Source organism: Micropterus salmoides, unplaced genomic scaffold, assembly GCF_014851395.1.
Source record: "Micropterus salmoides isolate LMB-PRFRI ecotype aquatic unplaced genomic scaffold, ASM1485139v1 Ms_hic_scaffold_3, whole genome shotgun sequence".
In the NCBI taxonomy this organism is placed as follows: domain Eukaryota; kingdom Metazoa; phylum Chordata; class Actinopteri; order Centrarchiformes; family Centrarchidae; genus Micropterus; species Micropterus salmoides.
The window spans coordinates 4888457-4908442 of NW_024042261.1; the positions used below are offsets into that span (position 1 = coordinate 4888457).

The following is a 19986-nucleotide window of genomic DNA, read 5'->3' on the forward strand; positions in this document are numbered from 1 at the left end:
TACCTGTTTGCCAGGTGAGAGGTGGTGACATAGAGACTGAGAAGCGTTTGAGGAAGGACCTGAAGAGAACCAAGGCTCTGCTGGCTGACGCCCAAATCATGTTAGACCACATAAAGAACAACGCACCAAGCAAGAGGGAGATCGCCCAGCTCAAGAACCAGGTACATCCATAAATAACACCACTGTATGTATACTTGCATGGAAATAATATTACAGTAGAATAAACATTATAATCAAGCAAGAGGGTTCTGGGTTTAAACCCAGCCGCCAGCTGGGGCCTTACAGTATGGAGTTTGTATGTTTTCTCCTGGTACCCCGCTGTCCTCCCACAGCCCAAAGACATCCAGGTTAGGTAAATTGGCAGTCTAAATCAGTGGTTCTCAAAGTGGGGTCCGGGGACCCCCAGGGGTCCTTGAGGGTGTTCCAGGGGGTCCCCAGCAATAAGGGGAATCATTTATTTTGACTATAATTCCATCCATAAGTAACATAGTGACTGAACATACGACTATTTTGGTCATGGATTTCATACACTTTCTGGAATCAAACATCTAAATGCCAAAATCCTATCAGATGCTCAATCCTGGGACAAAATTTTATCATGGGTGTCCGACTCAGTTTAGGGGTCCTTGATGTGAAAAGGTTTGAGAACCACTGGTCTAAACTGCCTGCAGGTGAGCGTGAGCGTGAATGGTTGTTTGTCTCTATGTGTCAGCCTTTTGATTGACTGGTGACCTGTCCTGGTTGTACACCGCCTGTCACACCATGTCAGCTGGGATTTGCTCCAGCCCCGACAACCTTCTGAGGATAAACATATAGAGTTATAGATAATGGATGGATGGATGGATGGATGGTCAAAATACTGTAGATGTTTATCCTGTCTGTCCTCAGAATCAGCAGCTGTCTGTACTTTCTCTGCACAGAGCATTTCTTTTTATTTTCTTACCCCACAGGCTGTTAGTGGGTTAGTTGCTTCTCCTTGTTTGCAGGAGGACACAGAGATTCAGCAAAATAAGAAAACACTGGATTTACATGATAAAATCTGCCAGGCAGCAAAAAACAGTATAAATCCTACACAAATGCGACCGGATATGTACAGAAAACATGCATCCTCCCTCTCACCACTGGATGCTGGGCCCCTTTTTTCCATATAGCCAATTATTTAGTTGGACTATTTAAAGTGAAGAAATAAGCTACTTTTTTTGCAACATTAATTTGCTAATGAATGTCCAGTTACATTCAGCAGCTCCTCTAAACATTAGCTGAGGCAAAGGCATGCAGCTATGTTTGATTTTATTCTATTTTATAAATTTATAATTCATTTTAAAATGTGCTAATGCTTTGGCTCTAATGTAGCCGTCTCTCTCTGTCCCGCCCACAGCATATGATTGGTTCAAGTAGTACATGTTTTTAAGCAAACACTGCTCATGCCTCTCATCTCTCCCAAGTTTGAAAACCTCTGTTCTAGATGTCTCAGATTCTCTGTCATCCAAGTCATAGTTTTCCAAGGTGGGTTAAATTAAGGGCAAGTGGACTTGGTTGAAAATACCTAAAGACGTTTTGCCTCTTATCCAAGAGACTTCTTTTCTGACTGACTGGCGACAATCGTTCAGACTTGGCCCTAGCCAGGAGCACTAACGAACCAAGTGGTATCCATCACCTTGATAATGAGCCCACAGAGGTTAAATACCTGGGGCTCCCTGCCGCTCAGTCAGAACTGAAGAACCTCTTGGATGCTCAACCATTTCTAGTTGCTCTAGATTTTACCCACTTTGTCTACTCTGGTCTGGAGAAGAAAATGACTGTATTTTCTCTGGAACCTGAATCAGTTGATAGTAAGGCAGAGTGACTATATATATATAATTGATTTTCTTCCATTTGTGTGTCCATTGCAGCTAGAGGAGTCTGAGTTCACCTGCGCAGCTGCAGTTAAAGCTCGTAAGTCCATGGAGGTAGAGATTGAAGACCTACATGTTCAGATGGAAGACATCTCCAAAACAAAACAAGCGGTCAGTACAGCTTTCTGGATCCTCCTCTCAGCCTTTAAAAGCAGCATTTCTAACATGTCTCCTGGAGTGACACAGTCACAGGCTGCATTTACTGCATACCCTTGTTAGGAAAAAGCTAAAGTAGTCACAACATTTGGAAATGATCATCAGTGGTGAACACATAGGTCATTTTTGAGGCTTTTATAAGGCTGCACCATCTGTGGTAGTAGCAGGGTAGCAGAAGATATGTCAAATCATTGCCTTTAGCCAGAGATAGGGGTTAGAGGACACACCTGTTCCCTCAGAGCTCATCCTCTGTCCTCCTATTACTCCTTCTGTTCTTTCTTTTCTGTTTCTTTTACCATATTATCCAGTTTTCTGAGTTAGGATCTTGTTTCCCTGCAAAAACACACACTTCTCTTTCTTCTGTCTAGTTCAGTTCAGTCTGCTTTATTGGCATGAATGTTTCATTAAACAAAGTTGCCAAAGCAGTATGCAACAAAATCAAAAATGTTTACAGTTAAATATGACATAACACGATTAATCCAATCAAAACCATTTACTATAGCATTTATAAATTATGAAAATTAGCTCCCGTCACCCTGCACACGATATCACTGATGCTCTGTAGATGGATACCAGTGATCTTCTGGTCAATGGTCTTAATAATAGTGAACTAATGAGCAGCATTATGAAGTCTGGAGTGTGCCACCATAATCATTATAGACTTCAAGACCGCAACTACAGTTATAATCAATTAATTTCAAATGCTATTTTAAATGTATTTATTACATTTACATAATAAGGTAAGGGAAAACAATAAACAATTGATATCTAGTTGGCAAATCCAAATTTTTCTATCAACATCCCCTTGACTTTTGTGTCTTCCTATCATATTCCTTTTCTCATCTGCTACACTTTTCAGTCTGGCACTGCACACATCCTTGATTTCATACAGTGGTAGAACAAAGCAGCTTGTATATTTATTCTGTTTGGCAGATTTGATCAGATCTAACTAGCTGGCAAATTAACGTTAGCTTCATTGGTTGGTTGAAAGCTTTGCGTCTACCTGACTTTTTAATATTTTCCACTGATTGAACGAAACCTGCATAAGCCTCTTAAATGCAACAAAAAAATTAAAGCAGAATGAGTGCGTGTTGGAGGTAAATAATAGTTTGTTTGAAAGGATCAGGGATCTTAGTAAATGTATGTTATACTCTAATGAGGTTTATGATATCAGTAGCTGAGATGGTTCGCAGAGGGACAACGCAGCTCATGATTTTTAATTAGCTCCGCCTTTTCAGTGGCTGGCTTTGCACAAACCGCTGCTGCTTATTCTAGCAGCCCAAAACGCTGTATGGCACCAAATAGAGGCCTCTCTGTTTATCAGCACAAGTAGCATCAGTTGCGCTGCAATAATTCACTAAGGGGGCCCTGTGGATATTCCTTATAAACAAAGAAATGTTAAAATCGAGGACCCACTCATCAAAACAACAGCTCTATAGGGCTACTAGAGGTCAAAACCACCACAGGGAACCTTTAAGTGAGGATTAGAAACTAGTTGTCCACCCACTGTCCAATAAAGCCAAGCAGCTTTTGGTCCTCTATTTGTTAACATTTGTTTGGGCCCACATTTCACGAGCAATGGACGATTCATCTCAACTATCATTTTGGTTGTATATCATGGTTGTTTGGAGACGTTTAGAGAAGTATTCCAGTATTTCAATTCAGAAGACCTTGGAAAGCAGATGCAGGGTCCGACAATAACAGTGAGTGCAAAAACATTAGTAGGCTATTTAAAAAATTAAAACAAATAAATTGCATTAGGTACTCAACATCCTGCAGTTGTTTTGCAGCTCTTGCGGCTAGTTTTAAGTCTTTTTCAACAGTTTTTACAGTCCATAAAATTGTCCCTTATCTGCCAGGACCTGCTATGAAAAACATCACTAACATCAATTGTTAGGCAGTACGTCAACAAAACATGAAGAAGAGAGTCCTTCTGTTTCCATTCCTGGACCATGGCAGACTGCAGCAAACGCTCCAAAGTTTGGCTTAGCTTCACTGAAAAAGAGAACGACACAGCGAAATGCAACACCTGCAGTAAGGAGGTTTAGTGCGAGGGAGGAAGCAGCTCCATCATGACAAAGCATTTACTTCAACACGGCGTGAATCTGAAGGAACGCGCCATGTTCAATGTGTCGCGCTCTCAGATACAGCTAACAGTAACAGTCAGGTACAAAACATGTGAGCTGACGTTCACCTTTTTACTGAAGGGAAACGAATGATGTCTACAAATGATTAAATATCTATTTATCTTAGAGACGAGTCCTCACAGACGCCACTCTAGTGCAGAGACTTCCTTCACTTTAGCCATGAAGAGGAAGATGGGCTAGGAGGAAGAGGATGAAGGTCACCAAGCGCTGATGAGATCTGTGGTGAAGGGGTTCAGAACCGAGATTCAATAAGAAGCGGATTCGATAAGAAGAGTTGGAATTGATAAAATTTAAACAATACCCAAACCTAGTAGAAGGTGGAAAAGGAATATTGCAGAGATGTATCACCAGCTGTTTGTTTTGAAATCATGTCTTTGAGGACGACCTCTGTAGCATACATCCAGCCTGCTGGGAAAGTAAAAGGCTGTGAGAACTGATGACAGAAATGGTGCATAAATGTTTTTGTTTTTTTATGCAGCCTTCAGCCACATCATACATTGCAATCCATCAAAGATAAAATCATTTAAATACATTCCCCTCTGATGGTCCACAGTTTTTGCCATTCTCCTGTCGTTCTGTCGCAGTAATTGCAGTGTTTGGAGGAATATGTCTTGCATTTTTTCAACAGCTTTATTTTTCCACAGAGAGCCACAGCAATCTGAGAGAAAAAGCCACATAATTGGCTTCAGATTGCACTGACGGTCTACTGTTAAATGTGCTAAATGAAAGTTTGATGCTACCGACTGTCACGTTTTTTCTAATGTCCATCAAAATATTTTCCCCAAGCTGCAGAGCTGGAGCTGCTTTCAAAGCTGGTGAATCTAAAAAAGGAAAGTGTGATATGTAAATGAATTTGCCCCAGATTCCATTTGGATATTTTTAGTTACTGAACTACACCTTGGTACATCTCAGCAGTGGGTGGTATTCATATAAATAGATAAGGAATAAATAAATCTTACCCTCATAATCCAAATTCATACTTTGAAGCTGTCTTTTGATTCAGTGATTCAGGTTAATTCTACATCCTGTTTGGACGGTTTCTCAATAAGATGGATGTGACACTGCCTGTCAGCTCTGCCTGTCCCTGACTCCTCATCCACTCACTTTGTGCAAATGTATTCATTAGCCTTTTCACATAGTCACATTAGTCATCATTTATTAATCCATAGCCTTGCACCACCAACGCCTCTCCCTCTTGTGTATATTATCCCAGTCATTACAGAAGTAGGGTTACTTCAGCACAGACCATCCCCTCAGCCACAGGTACAAGGAAGTCTCTGCTAGCTGCTGGGCCCTGTGATCAGAGGGGGGCTGTGTAGTCCATCTTTATATATCACTTCTAATTCTCAATCATATATTATTGTATTACAGTGCCCAAAACATAATGTGCGTACCAAAATATTTAAATTGTGCTATTGAATTCATGCATACAATTATTAATTTGAAAGAATGAATTAAATAATTCCAGAGCTTAATTTAGCAATTCAAGAGGATATTTTGGTGGAATCCCTTTAAAAAAAATAAAAAAAATAAATAAAATCTATAAAGATTCTACTTAAAATGAGAATTTTTATTTTATTTATTGAGATTATTTAATGTTATGCCAAGATTTATCTTATAACATTTTAATTGTCAGTAATTACATACCATTATATTTTAAAATTTTGAAACAATGTATCTTTTGATCTTGTTAGATCACAAAACGTTCCCATTATTACACAAAATCAACATATCTTTTGGATTTTTATGTTGTTTTATGTTTTATATTAGGGATCCTATTTTCAAAGTTACCCAGTTAATTTTCCTAAAATGTGCATTATTATTAATGTGTGTCTCATGCTTCTTTAACAGTTATCCATAATAGATGGATGTTACTTCACCATAGACATATGACCAAGATTGGTGTCTCACCTCTTAAATTTAAAATATAAATTTTATTAAGAAAAAGCAACCTATGAGTAACTGCCTGCTTCAGAAATCGTAATTGTGCAACAGTACAAGAACATTTGACTCACTGAGCAAAATGTTTAGAGAGCTTGACCCTGTGTGAAGCACAGATCCTGTTTGATGAATTTCAGTTTTTTTTCCTGTCTGTAAATATAGATATTTTGGTTAAGATGCAAGAACCAGCTGCCATCTTGTGTCTAATTTTGTCTGCCATTGAAAACACAGCTGGGTTGTTCTATTTACAAATCTCTTTGATTTGCTTTCTGTCCATCAGCTCGAGGAGCAGCTGAGTCGTCTGCAGAGAGAGAAGAATGACCTGCAGTCGAGGATGGAGGAGGACCAGGAGGACCTGAACGAGCTGATGAAGAAACACAAGGCTGCTGTCGCCCAGGTCTACTTTTCTCCTCTCTGGCTGTTTCACACACAAATATGGAGTCTGTTAAGAAATCACTTCTGAAAAGCAGGAAGGTTAAATAAATAGCTAACTAATAGCTAATTACCTAAAGAAACAAGAGCTAAAATACATTTCTAGAAAAGCTGGAAGCTAAATTGTTATATTGGCAATGGTTTTCACTTCTCACTCACTCATCGTCAACTACTTATTCTGTGTACAGGAGGGATTGAGCCAATCCCAGCTGACATCAGGCGAAAGGCATTTTCACTTCGATTGCAATAAACTGTTGAAAAAAGCACAATATTTGATGGTGCACAATGGTATACAACCATAAATGGCATTAAAGAGCATGTTTTAACATTTTAATGTTTTTTTTAGCTTAAAATATGTATCTTTTGTGTGTGTGTGTGTGTGTGTGTTATGCCTGCTGGGACTTAGAATGAACTGTGTGTCAAACTGCACTAATTAGCTCATCTCAATCAGCTGTGTGTAGGGCAGGGGCGAGCCATCCAAATACGTTGATTTGCACAACGTGCAGTTAAGTGTCTAATGTCAAAATGTGTCCATGAGAGCAATTTGAGATGTCCACCTTTCTGCATCCCTGCTGTAAGTTCTGGTCTCGGGTAATATGGAAGTCTAAAATTTCCTGGAAAACCTTGAATATTTTGGAAAGTATGAAAGTTATCAAACATCTGAGAAGCCAGAATGTCCTTACTGAGCTGAATATTTTGATATGGGAAATGGTGACATTACAGCCACTCTGTTATAAATGATCATGTAAAAATGTATTGAAGCACTGTATATGTTATTACATAATATTATTTTGTTGAGATGGAAAAGCACACTATAGAACATCGAAACTCTGAATCACATTGAAGCATATCATGGTATGTTACCGCCGCCTGTAGATGTATGAAATCAATGGGACTGTATGTCGCATCACCCATGCGTGCCTGCATGTCCTCGTGCACATGCAACGAGATAAACTAAATGGGGACACACTCATAGATAAACGCATCCATAGTGCCACTAGAGGTCAAAAACCTTTAAGGGATTCCCATACACAACCCAGTGTTTCCCACAGATTGGCGGCGGGGGCAGTCGACTGTCACAGGTGTTATGTTCTGCTTTTAAACACTATACTATTCTTTGTGGGGTTCATCAATAGTGATAAATGATCAGTATATATTTTATGAACGTTAAGAATCGTTAATATATTATTACTTTTAGTAGAAGTACCATTTCTTGAGATTCAGCAAAAACATGTGGCGTTAACCTCGTTCAAACAGCAAAGTGTCCTAAAAGGACTTTAAATTAATTGTATAATTCGGCAAAACAGAGATTGTAGTCTACCTACCGAAATTTGCATCCACCTATTTTCTCAGTATAGCAGAGCGTTACCTCCTGTGAGGTGTCACGTCACTACACCTCGTGGGAGCAAGGCCTGATCATTGTTGTAAACTCACAGTAAGCTCACGCAGTCTACCGCAGGTGACTTGATAGTGCTGTTTTTATTCAAGTCGGCAAAAGTCAGCCAGTTATCTCAAACGCACCTGTAGACTACCAATTATACGATTTATTCGACAGCTGTTTTCCAAAGTTAACATAGCTCTCCTTATTAGCTAGGCTCCTTACATGCTTGCTAATAACTGTTTTGAAGATGGGTGACCGACGTGTTGTGTCGGACAGATTTGTGCAGAGGTGTTTATGATACTAACCAGTTAAATTCACAGATGGGTCTGTTGTCCGTGTTTGCGAGAGAGACAGCGACCAGTGAGAGGATGTGTGGAGCGAATATGCGCTGCGCAGCGCTGCAATCAAGAAAGATTTAAAATGGGTCGCCAAATTTACTTGAGCGGCTGTTAATCTACCTGGGCGGCCCACCCAAGGAAAGCCTATGTATGGGAAACACTGCAGAACCAGTGCAGTACTGATTAATTCTGCAGCTAATATTGTATGTCAACAATAAAACTGAATCATCCATCATAAAACTGATGGATGACATTGACTGCCTGGTGTATGCCTTTTAATAAAAAAAGCAAAATGTGCCTAATATATCAGCAAGCTGATATGTCAGCATTGCCACTACACACACACACACAGTCTAGCCTACATGTTCCACGTATCATGTCATGTGTACGATCATATTATGTCAAAAAGCAATCCCAAGTTCATTTGCAAAAGATAAAATCTCTGGATCAAGCTTTACATTACATCGTTTTAACACCATCCCTCCCTGCCAATTGGGTCATTTTTGAAAAGCGGAGGTATTTGGCAAGCACACAACTCCCATTAGTAGATGTATATGCAGATGAGCAGCAAGTGGAAATGAAAGTGGAGTAAAAGCTCTTCCTTTCCCGCGCTGATGGAATGATGAGTGATCTGCCTCCACTGGCTCCAAATGAATCCATCCTTCTTGTCTAAATTGAAGCAGCTGAATTCCCGATGGGACTTGCTGTAGCAGAGTGCTTCATCTACTGTGGAGAAAAAAAAGCACTCGTCTCAAATATTTCACACAGGTTACATTGAATTGAGATTTATTGATATGCTTTCACCAGACAAAAAATGTTTCCAGCTGATTTATTTGTCTCAGCAATGTCACTGTAATGTCATCATGTTTCACTGGATCTGCCTGGTATATTTTCATTGTTTGGCATTAGATTTGGATATAGATTTTGGTTTCTAGGTTTTTGTATACTCTGCACTCTATATAATGAGGATGTACTTGTTGATATGAAATCCTTATTCATTCTTCTATCCGACAGAATAAAAGAAGGTTATCCACCTACAGTATCATATTGCTCATTGACTTTGCTTCTTTCCTGTGTTTTTCAGTCGGCCCAGAACCTGGCTCAGATCAGTGACCTCCAAGCCCAGCTGGAGGAGGCCCTCAAAGAGAAGCAGGAGGTTCAGGAGAAGGTAGATGCTGGCTTTCTTCTCTTATCATATCACTAATGTGACAGGGACAGCCACATAGTTCTGTTTTAAGAGGGAATGCCTGTGCTCTTAGTCTGCAGAGAGAGAATCAAGAGGAGATGATGAGGACACATTTCAAGGGTCACAATTTTTTCAGTCCTTCTTAAATATGCCAATATGTACAATGACGAGTTATTGGATGCCATAATTAAGATATCTAATGCTCTTCCACTGTAAGTGATGTGGAATAAAATGAAGGCTGAGAGGTTTTGAGAACACTTAGTTCAGTTTTAAGCCAAAAAAGTAGAAATAGGATATCAAACCTGTTGAACTAAAAACCTATAAACTATTTAAAGATATTTATAAAAATACAGTGGCTCATTTTGTGCATAAATGACTGAACATTTAAAGAGAAATTATCTTTCATTGTACCACGTTTGTGTCAGTCTGGTTCAGGATCACTGAGACTAGTTCTGGCTTTTTTTGATACTTACTGTAACTCCAAAGAGTTATCTTTCCAAACCAGGATCATGACAGTAATTTAAAAATGTTGAAGAACAGTAACCACTTTATTTATGGTATGCAATTTATGTACGTGTGTTATTGTGTACTTGTGTATTTTGATAATTTGCTGGTTCCAGCTTCTTAAGTGTGAGGATTTGCCACTTTTCTTTGTTTTTATGACAGAAACAAAATATTTTAGCGTCTTGGACTGGACGAAACAATCTGAATATGTTGGTTTGGAAATTGAGATGGGCAAATTGATCGATTAGAGTAGAAATGTAAACGTATGACAACAGTATGACAGTTTCAGTCTCATAATGCAGGCCATCCCCCTCCCCTGACACAGATACGTAGAGTTTCCTATGCCGCAGTGGCTAGTAAAGAGTCCCATTTACAAACTTGCATGAATGTGCAGTACTGCCCCAGCCCATTTCCTTTGCCTTTGGTCTCTTGACAAATACAACCCTTGATGTAATTGATGTGTCATTCAAGCAGGATTGGCGCTGGCAGTATGTGACACAGATTGCCAGCTTGGTTTCCCAACTCAGACAAGCAATAATGCTGAACATGCTAGGGCTGTCATCCCCATAAGGACTGCTGCTGCATGAATCTTTTTCTCCATCAGACACAGCTGTACCTGACAAATCAAACCCACCCGGAGAGGGAGGGGGGGGGGGGGGGGGGGGGAGTAGTGTCCCATCCTCAACCGACACAAGGGATATGTTGTCTATCTGTCCCAAGCCCTGCAGTCTTCCTTACAATGATACCATCCAAGATCTCAGTTTCAGGGCAGTTATTTCCACTGGGAGCAAGAGACACTCCTGCAACGTCTTTAAAGCTAAAGAAACATGAACACCCTCAAACCAACTTTTTATTATACCTTAGTATATCTTAGTTTATTAAACCTCAAGCTATTCTCTACAAAACTCAGCTTCCCAGGTTTGGTACCATCGTGGTTGTACAGAGACCTAAACCACAACGTGTGCTCATCAGTGGTGGAAGTACTCAATTCTCATACTTGCGTAAAAGTACAGATACCACATGAAAAATGTTACTCAAGTAAAAGTAAAAGTCATCCAGTATAAACGTACTCAAGTAAAAGTAAAAAATTTACTGTTAAATTTACTGTTGCTAAAAATTCACTCAAGACAGGTTTAAATACAGCATTATAAGTTACTGTCAATCACAGTAAGGAAAACTGAGTTGGTAGAGGACAAGTGGATACTTTCTATACTGTGGAGAGGATTAGCCTGAGTTATTGCTCTGCTGGTGTGGTAGTATCTCGTTCAGACGCAGAACCCGGTTGTGGGTTCTTTGTGTATGTTAGAATGAGACAAGGAGGTGGAAACCAAAACTAAGTGACTGAACACAAAAACACATACAGAAGTCTCACCACAAATCCACAAAGATGTTAACTTCAGCACTGGCTGAGGCTGCCTGTGTTTCACTTGGGTCTGTGTGACCTGCTAAAGCCGTCTGGACTGGGTCTGTGCTCGTACAGGCTGAGGCTGGATGTGGATCGGCTGTGCTTGTACTGGCTGACTGGCTGAAGTCTGTTCTTGTACTGGCTGATTATCCAGCATTTTCTATATATTAATGTTATCAGCTGCATCAGGCCCATTCAAACAGGCTCTTCCAGGTTTCCTTCAATACATTTTCAAATAAAAACACCATTTGAAATGTGCATCCGTATAGCCCAGTCTATCCCGCTAGTCAGCATTTTAATTTTCAATAGTCAATGTGAATCCACTGCTTCCCATCTTGCGTTAGCCTAAAGTTGTAACTAAACCTTGACTGAGAGATGGATAATCACTATCTTGTTTTTAAATGATGTATGAGGAGTGCCATCCCATCCTGTCTGGACAGATGTGTCTTGCTGGAATGCTGTGTCATTTTGTGCACACGCATATGAATGCATTTCCACACGCAACGTGGTCATCTTTTCTGAGCTACAGTTTTTTAACGCCGTGGCCGTCTGGCTTTGTCCAATGTAATAAATTGTTATACTTGTATTTCACTTTAACATTGTGTAGTCACGGTCCATTACTTTTATTTGCTGACATCAGACTTTAAGAGCAGAGAACACATGTTTACCTGACTGCGGTTCCATTGAGTTTTTTGTCTCCTCTGCCCAGAAGGATAGTCCCTCTTCATCCTCTGATCAAAGTTAAAAAGTAAACATTAACACTCACTTTCACCTTTGACATGAGTGAGGCAGGTTCTTCAGCACTGCGTGAGATTGACTCGATTACTATCACTGTGTATACCAGTATACCATAAGCTGATTAGCACAGAATCGGCTTTATCAGTTTCACATTTGTTTTTCATTGCTGCTCCAAGCAGGTCCACTGCATAACGATGTATGAATGTCTCATGCAGAATGTAACGGAGTAAAAAGTTGTTATTTGGCTTAGAAATGTAGCAAGGTGAAAGTAAAATGTTGCAACAACTAAAAATACTCTAGTAAAGTACAATTATGGAGTATTTGTTCTTGGTTTCTTTTCACCACTGGTGCTCATCAACCGTATCTGGCAACCCACCCTGTAACAGGAGGTGCTACACAGAATTATGTGGTGGATAGGGACTGTTTTATTTATATACTGTATATAATTTGAAGTTTTATAACAAGAAGACCAACATCAAACAGAAGCAAAAAGAAAGACAAAACATAAACGAACATGCAGGAAACCGAAAAGCAAGGCAGATATTTGGTTACAAAAATTCTATAGGTGTTAGCAGGTTGATACAGTGTTAATCAGCAACAAATAGTTAGTAGTGATAAACATGGACATTTCACCATGTCCCAGATTGCTGTACTGTCTTGTGGTGGTTTTGCATAGGCAGGTTATTTGGCGTTTACATGTTCATAACCTGACATGCTAGATCTAGAGAAAGCTTCAAATATGCATTCTAAATACTTCTAATTCTCTACCTTGTACCATTGTGACCTAAGAGGCTAAGGTTTTTAATGCAACCAAACTCAACTTGGTTCAGACAGAGAAGGATCCTTTACAACTGAAAACATCAACAACCGAATTGACAGGAATGAAATTCTAAAGACTATTGTACTGTAATAGACTAAGAGAGTGTTGTAAATTGTATGGATATTTTTGTCTTTTGGACCAAAAGCTATGATATCTGTTGAGTCCTGATTAGATTACATTTAATTTAATTTAGGAACTTTTGGTCATGAAAAAAATTATTTTAAGGGAATAAAGGGTTCTCACGTCATAAGGATCAACTGTTATGTAGAGCTGGGTGTCGTCTGCATAGTGATCATCTACAGTGTTTACAAATGATAACCGTCATAAAATATAAAAACTGAAGAGTAATGTACACAGGACAGAACCTTGCAGCACTTCACATGGAGTGTGTGTGTGAAAAGAGAAGCTTTGAATTGAGACAAAAAAGATTTGATTTTACTACAGCTAGTATAGTGACATAAATGTGTGTATCTTTGTTTCTTAGATGCAAGCCCTCCAGAGCCAGCTAGAGTTCCAGGAGCAGTCCATGGTGGAGAAGTCCTTCGTCAGCCGGCAGGAGGCCAAGATCCGTGAGCTGGAGACCAAGTTAGAGTTTGAGAAGACCCAGGTCAAACGTCTAGAGGTGAGAGCTACGAGTGGAGGAGTGCTGGTGGGGGAAGAATAAAAATTACCATCTGCATGCTCCCAGGGAGAAACTGAAATCCTCTCTCTCCTACTGATAAAATGGCCGCTCATTTTTACAGGTTCAGTTTAATAATTACTTGCTGTACAGTGTGCCCACCGCAAGGCACATTCCCTCTGCTCCTTGCCCTCCAAAGTCAAAAAAATATATATTTATTTATTAAATGTGATTTTAAAAAACAGATTTCTTGCCTGTGGTGGATTGTGCAGAATTTAGAAAATATACCCAAGGATTAGACTCCTCCTGCCTTTTGGTTGGCTTTTTATGGCTTCTCGCCAGCATTAAAATCTGCAGTGTGTAAATATTTCAGGTTGCAGGAGTAGTAAAGCTCATCAAAGCTGGAGGTAGAAGAACTCAATCAATACAGATGTGAGGAGGCACAGTCAACACCCACTCAGTATGTGAGATATGGACAGCGCCGGTGGCTAATGCAGGAGCTCACTCACTTGATAAAGTGTGCTGGCATTGATGCATAGACTGAATACAGACTTACTGCAGAGTTAGAAGACCTATATAGGAGTCACCTGTTAAAACACTGCTGAAGACTGATATAGATGCCATTAAAGTCCACTGCGCTATTCCAAAGCATTATTGATACAATAAGCTACTTAGCTACAGTAGCAGTTCACATTGGTTTCTGACTGGGTTCTGTGTAACACTCCTGTTACTGTTACTGTCCATATTACTGGACCAACAGGGCTTTCAATCAGAAGAGACAATTGAACAAAGTATAGATAATTGTTTATTACAACAGATGATATGTGATAATTAAGTCTTGACAGAAAATCTTTCGCACTTGTAATCATGAGGCATCAGCCATGAGCAGCAGCATGTTTAATCCCCCCATGGAGTCCAGACACTGGTAGTGGTGATAGCTAATGACGCTGATGAAATGATGAAGCTGATGACTGTGTAGACTGGGCGGTGATGGGGAGGTGGTGGGGCAGAGAGAGAATCCAGCTGATGATGGTTGTGTCATCTGCAAACTTCACAGCAGCATGTCCATATCCAGTAAAATAGCTCAATTCACTCTTTCGCTCAGGTATTTTAACAACCGCCCGGGTCCATTAATTAATATTAATTGTTTGATCTTCAAATAATATCACAAAGAGTACGGTCCTGCTCTATATGAAAAGAGCAATGAGAAAACTTTTGTTGTGAACTAGCGCTGTTTAAATACATTTGAATTTAATTGAATTAACGGCCGCCCAGGTACATTAACGATTGCCCAGGTATATTAATATTAACAGCCACACAGGGTATATATTACAAGCACGGACCAGGTAAAGCAGTATTGAACACTGCAGATTTCACTCGTTACTAGTGTTGTCAAAAATAACATTTTTTTGAGATTTCTGAATGTTTTGATCGGTTTTAATACACATTTTCTGCAGTTTTGATAGTGAAAATGCGCTTTTTCACAATCTCTTCTCCCCGACAGCGAGTTGACACATACCGCTGCAGTGCCCACCTAGCCCCGCCTCCTCTCACTCACAGTGCCATCTTCTCCTCTCAATTGCTCCAGTTGATTCGCGTAATTGCTTTTCCTGTTATAGTTTCAACAAGTCACGCCCTACTGTGCTGTGCTGTGCCCTAACCCTAGTACTCATCACTTGTGATTGGATGCTGGCAAAGGATACAAGCAAGCCCATATGCAACAGATGCTACAAAGTAGTGCTAACTAAAGGTGCCAACAAAACCAACTGAGCAAAGTACCTGCAGGACTGACATGCTAGTTGTCCTGTTGTCGGCCCAACAGAAGTACATTAACTGATGTTGTTCTGCTTAACAAACCAGTACCATTAACTTCACCTAATTTCAGCAAATCAACAAAAAAGTTGATTAGATAATTTAGTAATTAAATTCAGTAATTTAATCAAGGATGTGTCAATTTTTCCCCGTTGTATTGAAAATGGTATCAAACATTGATATTTTTCAAGGTATTGTATCACAGTACCCTACTTGCTATCACGTTGGTTCACGTAGGCTATGTTCTTAACAAGCCTCCTCCACATGCGGTTCACCTGCTGCTGTACAGAACAAAATCGCGGAGGGAAAAATCCAGAAGATGAGTTCTGTGTCTTTTTGGTGACTTAATAAAATGTACTGCTGATGGAGAAAGTCAGCAGAGCAGACAGAGAGAGAGAGACAGGAAGGGGGGGTGAGCAGTTGTGTTTGCGGTACAAGATCCGAGGTGTGTGTGTTTGAGGACAAGAGAACTGACAGGAAAAGCAAGGTGGGCAGATTCAACTAGTGAGTAAACACTAAAGCAAGGTGGATAATGAAGTAGAATTAAAATAGCTAAATAAGCTATTAGAAATAGAAATTTAGCAAAATGTCTAGTCATCTAGCAGACTTTGTTGGAGACAGCAGTTCTCTACCACAACTGTGTGCTAGCACGTATTTGATTGGCCATCTCAGCATCTTGCCGGAAGATGTGTAGTTGCAGACCGATAAAGGGCCAGGTTCCACTTCTTTTTGCCAGAGCTGTGTTGGCGCCCCCGCAGCGTTGACTGACTGGCCTCGGTCAAATGAAAGAGGGTGCTGTGTTTTTCACGCAGTAATATTTATGTGTCTAGCCTGCTCTACATGATCGCTCATACAGTAGTTGTATAAAACAGATGGTTGATATATCCAGATGGTTGCCAAATTAAAGGAAAAAAACAACAATAAATAGATCTGAAGATAAAAGTTTATATTATGTGTTTGGTGATGGTGGAGAGTCTTACACGATGGTCCAAAATCTTTAATAGGCCGTAGCATTTTATTCAAATCATTTTCAAACTCACCAAACCATTCAGGGACAACTGGTGCACGAAGCATCTACATTTGAATGTTCCTCCACTGTTTTATTCAGGTTGTGTTCTGTGTATAGTGTCACTGTGACCGTATAGTTGACCCTTCTGTCTTTATTTCTGCGCAGACCCTTGTAGCTCGTATAAAGGAGAATGTGGAGAAGCTGACGGAGGAACGAGACCAGCGCAGCAGCAGCGAGAATCGAGAGAAGGAGCAGAACAAACGTCTACAGAGACAGATCCGCGACATCAAAGAGGAGATGGGTGAGCTGGCCAAAAAGGAAGCCGAGGCCAGCCGCAAAAAACACGAGCTGGTAAGAATGTGACAGACGGAAGTAAGACAACTTGCTAACAATTATCAATGAGCAAACGGTACAGTCAGACACTCGTGACATTTTAGTAGAGCCAACTTACCATCCATCAACAATAAATCAGCAACATTGAACTGGTTGACCTTTGTTCTGCTGTCTCTTGTCCCATTGACCAGGAAATGGACATTGAGAGCTTAGAGGCTGCTAATCAGAGCCTGCAGGCAGACCTCAAGCTAGCCTTCAAAAGGATCGGTGACCTCCAGGCAGCCATAGAGGACGAGATGGAGAGTGATGACAACGAAGACCTTATCAACAGGTACCCAAAAACAACTTGTTTCCCCGAGTACAGAGGCCATTCGGGTTTCCAGCAGTGACAGCTCGGTGTGGCCTTGCTGAAGGTGGGATGCAATTAAATTTTTTTGCCTCTACCTTTAGATCTGACCACTGATGAACTCACTGCATTAACCACAGTAGCAACTTGCCATTCGCTGCATTAAATTTAGTTTGTGACGCCTCTGATGTGGCCACCAAACAATGCCTTTCTAACCTCTACTTCACCAACCTCAATTTCTATATCATCAAATTCCTTTTGTTGCGTTTAAAAAAGTCTCAGCAGTTGCGCCGCATGATCTAAACCAACGTGTTACTGAGTGACATTTGCGCTGGTGCGTTGACTGTGACTCTGTAATGTGACGTCCACCATGTCCGCATCTTGTCACGTAATACCAGATTACATCTCTCTCTCTGTTTCTCTGAAAAATGCTAAAATAGGTTATCAAATATACTTTGGCAGGTGCTAATATACCTGGGAAACGCCCAAGTAAAGTATATGTCGAAAGCACTTATTTAAATTTAGTGTAAGCTGTAGGCAGATATTTTATAAATATTATATCATAAACCTATTTTATTGTCTTCCAACTGCGTGTGTCACGTGACTATTTAGTCCAGTCATGATTGAGTTATCATGCCTGCAAGTTAGACTACTTTAATTAACCTAAGATGGATAATAATGATGATGATGATAATAAGAAAAAGAAGAAGAAAATGCACCCCACCCCCCAAAAAACGAGATAGGAACCAGAATTTAATTTTTATTTTTTTGATGGATCTGCTGGATTCGTGTGTCACATGTTCTGGTCGAAAATCTGGAATTCGGGAAAAATCACAACTCTGATTCATTCACTCACACTCACTTGGCAGAAAACATGGATGCTTTTAGTCCTAATTAGAACACGGGGTAGTGGTGCACGTCAGCATCTTGTCGCAGGAATGAGTATTACAACAAATCAATTAATTTTCAATTAAATTATATTTATACAGCACTTCACAGAATTAACAATAAACACCTAGAACAGTGATCGTGACAAAAAAAATGTGCTTCACCTGCCAAATCTGTTCTTTTCACTCATTTCACTCAATTTAGATCAGACATAGGATGGGTCACCAGAATTGTATTTTTCTCAATTGCCTCTCAAGGCTTCCTCATGTGACCTATGATAATGTCACCAAGCCAATCAAAGCCCTCCTGATATAGAATCTTCTGGTCATTTATTACATCTATAATGCCTTTCCTCGTCAGGATCAAGACTCAACTTCTACAGACAGCAGTTACATCTATCTATATCTATATATAATTCTAACATGTAGAAGTCTCCACAGAGATGGTAGTTCTTTTTGACTCAGTTCACACCCAGTAAAATGTCCTGTACTCTTGTTGGGGCTCCTTGTAAGAAAATGTATATACTTTCTGAGATGCCTGCTGAGCCTTACAGATTTTTCTGTACGGTCCTGCCAACGACAAGGTGAAAGTTCTTTTCCCTACAGCAGCAGTAAGCAGCTCTGTGAGTTATTAAACAAAGCTCTGGGATGCCTTCTTCTCCACTCTGTATGCAAGACACAAGACCAGGATGAGGTGGCGTGCTGAGTCAATGCCCCTAAAAACATGATGTGTACAATACAGTTAGTTTGCCAAAAAGAAAACCAAAACTGGGTTATCACAGCATCTGCCATAACAGAATTCACATTTAATGTATTTTTATTTGTATTTTTGACTTGATTCTTGTTTTCATGTGTTATTGTCTTTTGTTCTTTTCTTTTGTGTCTGTCCCTCCATCCATCATCATCACGACCAGTTTACAAGACATGGTGACAAAGTATCAGAAAAGACAGAACAAAACGTGAGGAACTTGTTTTTTGTGGGTGTGTGTGTCTTTTGTTTTGCAACACTGGAAATGATGCAACATTCTACAGTCTTTGAACATTTAGGTCAGAAGTTGATAGTGGAGAGTTAGTCCATCACTTCTGGCTATAGAAAAGAGCTGAACTTTAAAGGAAAAATCCCCCCTGCCAGGAAAAATAGAAAAGATAGATGGAATGTTTGGTGATTTCTCTGATTCCTGTGATAATTTCCATTTTAAGACATCAGCTATAGGTGTCAGAACCTCAAAATCAAAGAGCGGTGGCTCAGTTCGTGATCCACACATGTTCAACAATTCAAACTGGAAGTAATGCCTCCTGGAAGAGGCAGAGACATAGAAAATCCAAGAGGGGATTTTACTTTGATGTGTGAAGGCTTGGGGATAATGCATCATCAACAGTGCTCAGAGATTCCCTCATAACATTTTACTCCACTCTTCATTGCATGCCCTCACATGCTGAGATGCATGAATACCACTGACAATATGTTCCTTCAGCCTCAGCATGAAACAAGCCTCCCTCCTCAGATTCCCTGTACCATTAAACACTTTGCAAAGCTTTAAAATGAAAGTGTCATGATGTCTCTGGTCATCCCCCTGGAGGCAGAGATCTTCCTCACAGTTCTCCTTTACCCGCTGAGGCGTATATCCAGCTGTGGATATACCGCCTTGCCTTAGTCTACAAACACTGCTGTGTTGTTTGTACAGCAGTCAGCGACAAGTCAGCCTTGCTCCCCCGGGGCCTCTTAATATTTCATCGGCCCACTCTAGGGCTGGATGTGCCAGGGCTCGGCGGTGACTGCCCTCCTGACAGGAGGAAAAAGGGTGTGTTCCTCGTCAATCTTTGACTTGCGCTTGCTTAATAATGCAGAACTCTCAAATGTTTTACAAAAAGCAGTCTTGCTCACAAGGCAAGTAGCACACACACAGCATTGACCTCTGGCTCCCAGCCATTCCAGTCCATTGCCAGTGTTTGGTTTTCTGATTGTTTAAAGGATTATTAAACAGAGCTGGAAAGTGCAGTGATGGTAATGAGCTGTGAGCACTGCCACAGATGAAT

General features: G+C 40.3%; 1 protein-coding gene across 9 annotated transcripts in view; it reads left to right on the forward strand.

The window, feature by feature from the left end:
* myo18ab (myosin XVIIIAb) overlaps positions 1-19986 on the forward strand; it is a 174700-nt gene that overhangs the window by 137368 nt on the left and 17346 nt on the right. For 7 of the 9 annotated variants that reach the window (XM_038694223.1, XM_038694222.1, XM_038694224.1 and 4 more), the window contains 8 exons: positions 15-161; positions 1893-2006; positions 6420-6536; positions 9375-9458; positions 13428-13565; positions 16549-16734; positions 16908-17047; positions 18864-18908. In XM_038694223.1, coding sequence (XP_038550151.1) covers positions 15-161; positions 1893-2006; positions 6420-6536; positions 9375-9458; positions 13428-13565; positions 16549-16734; positions 16908-17047; positions 18864-18908 — 971 coding nt within the window. The remainder of the gene's footprint in view (positions 1-14; positions 162-1892; positions 2007-6419; positions 6537-9374; positions 9459-13427; positions 13566-16548; positions 16735-16907; positions 17048-18863; positions 18909-19986) is intronic. The other 2 variants (XM_038694226.1, XM_038694219.1) reach the window with 1 other exon arrangement.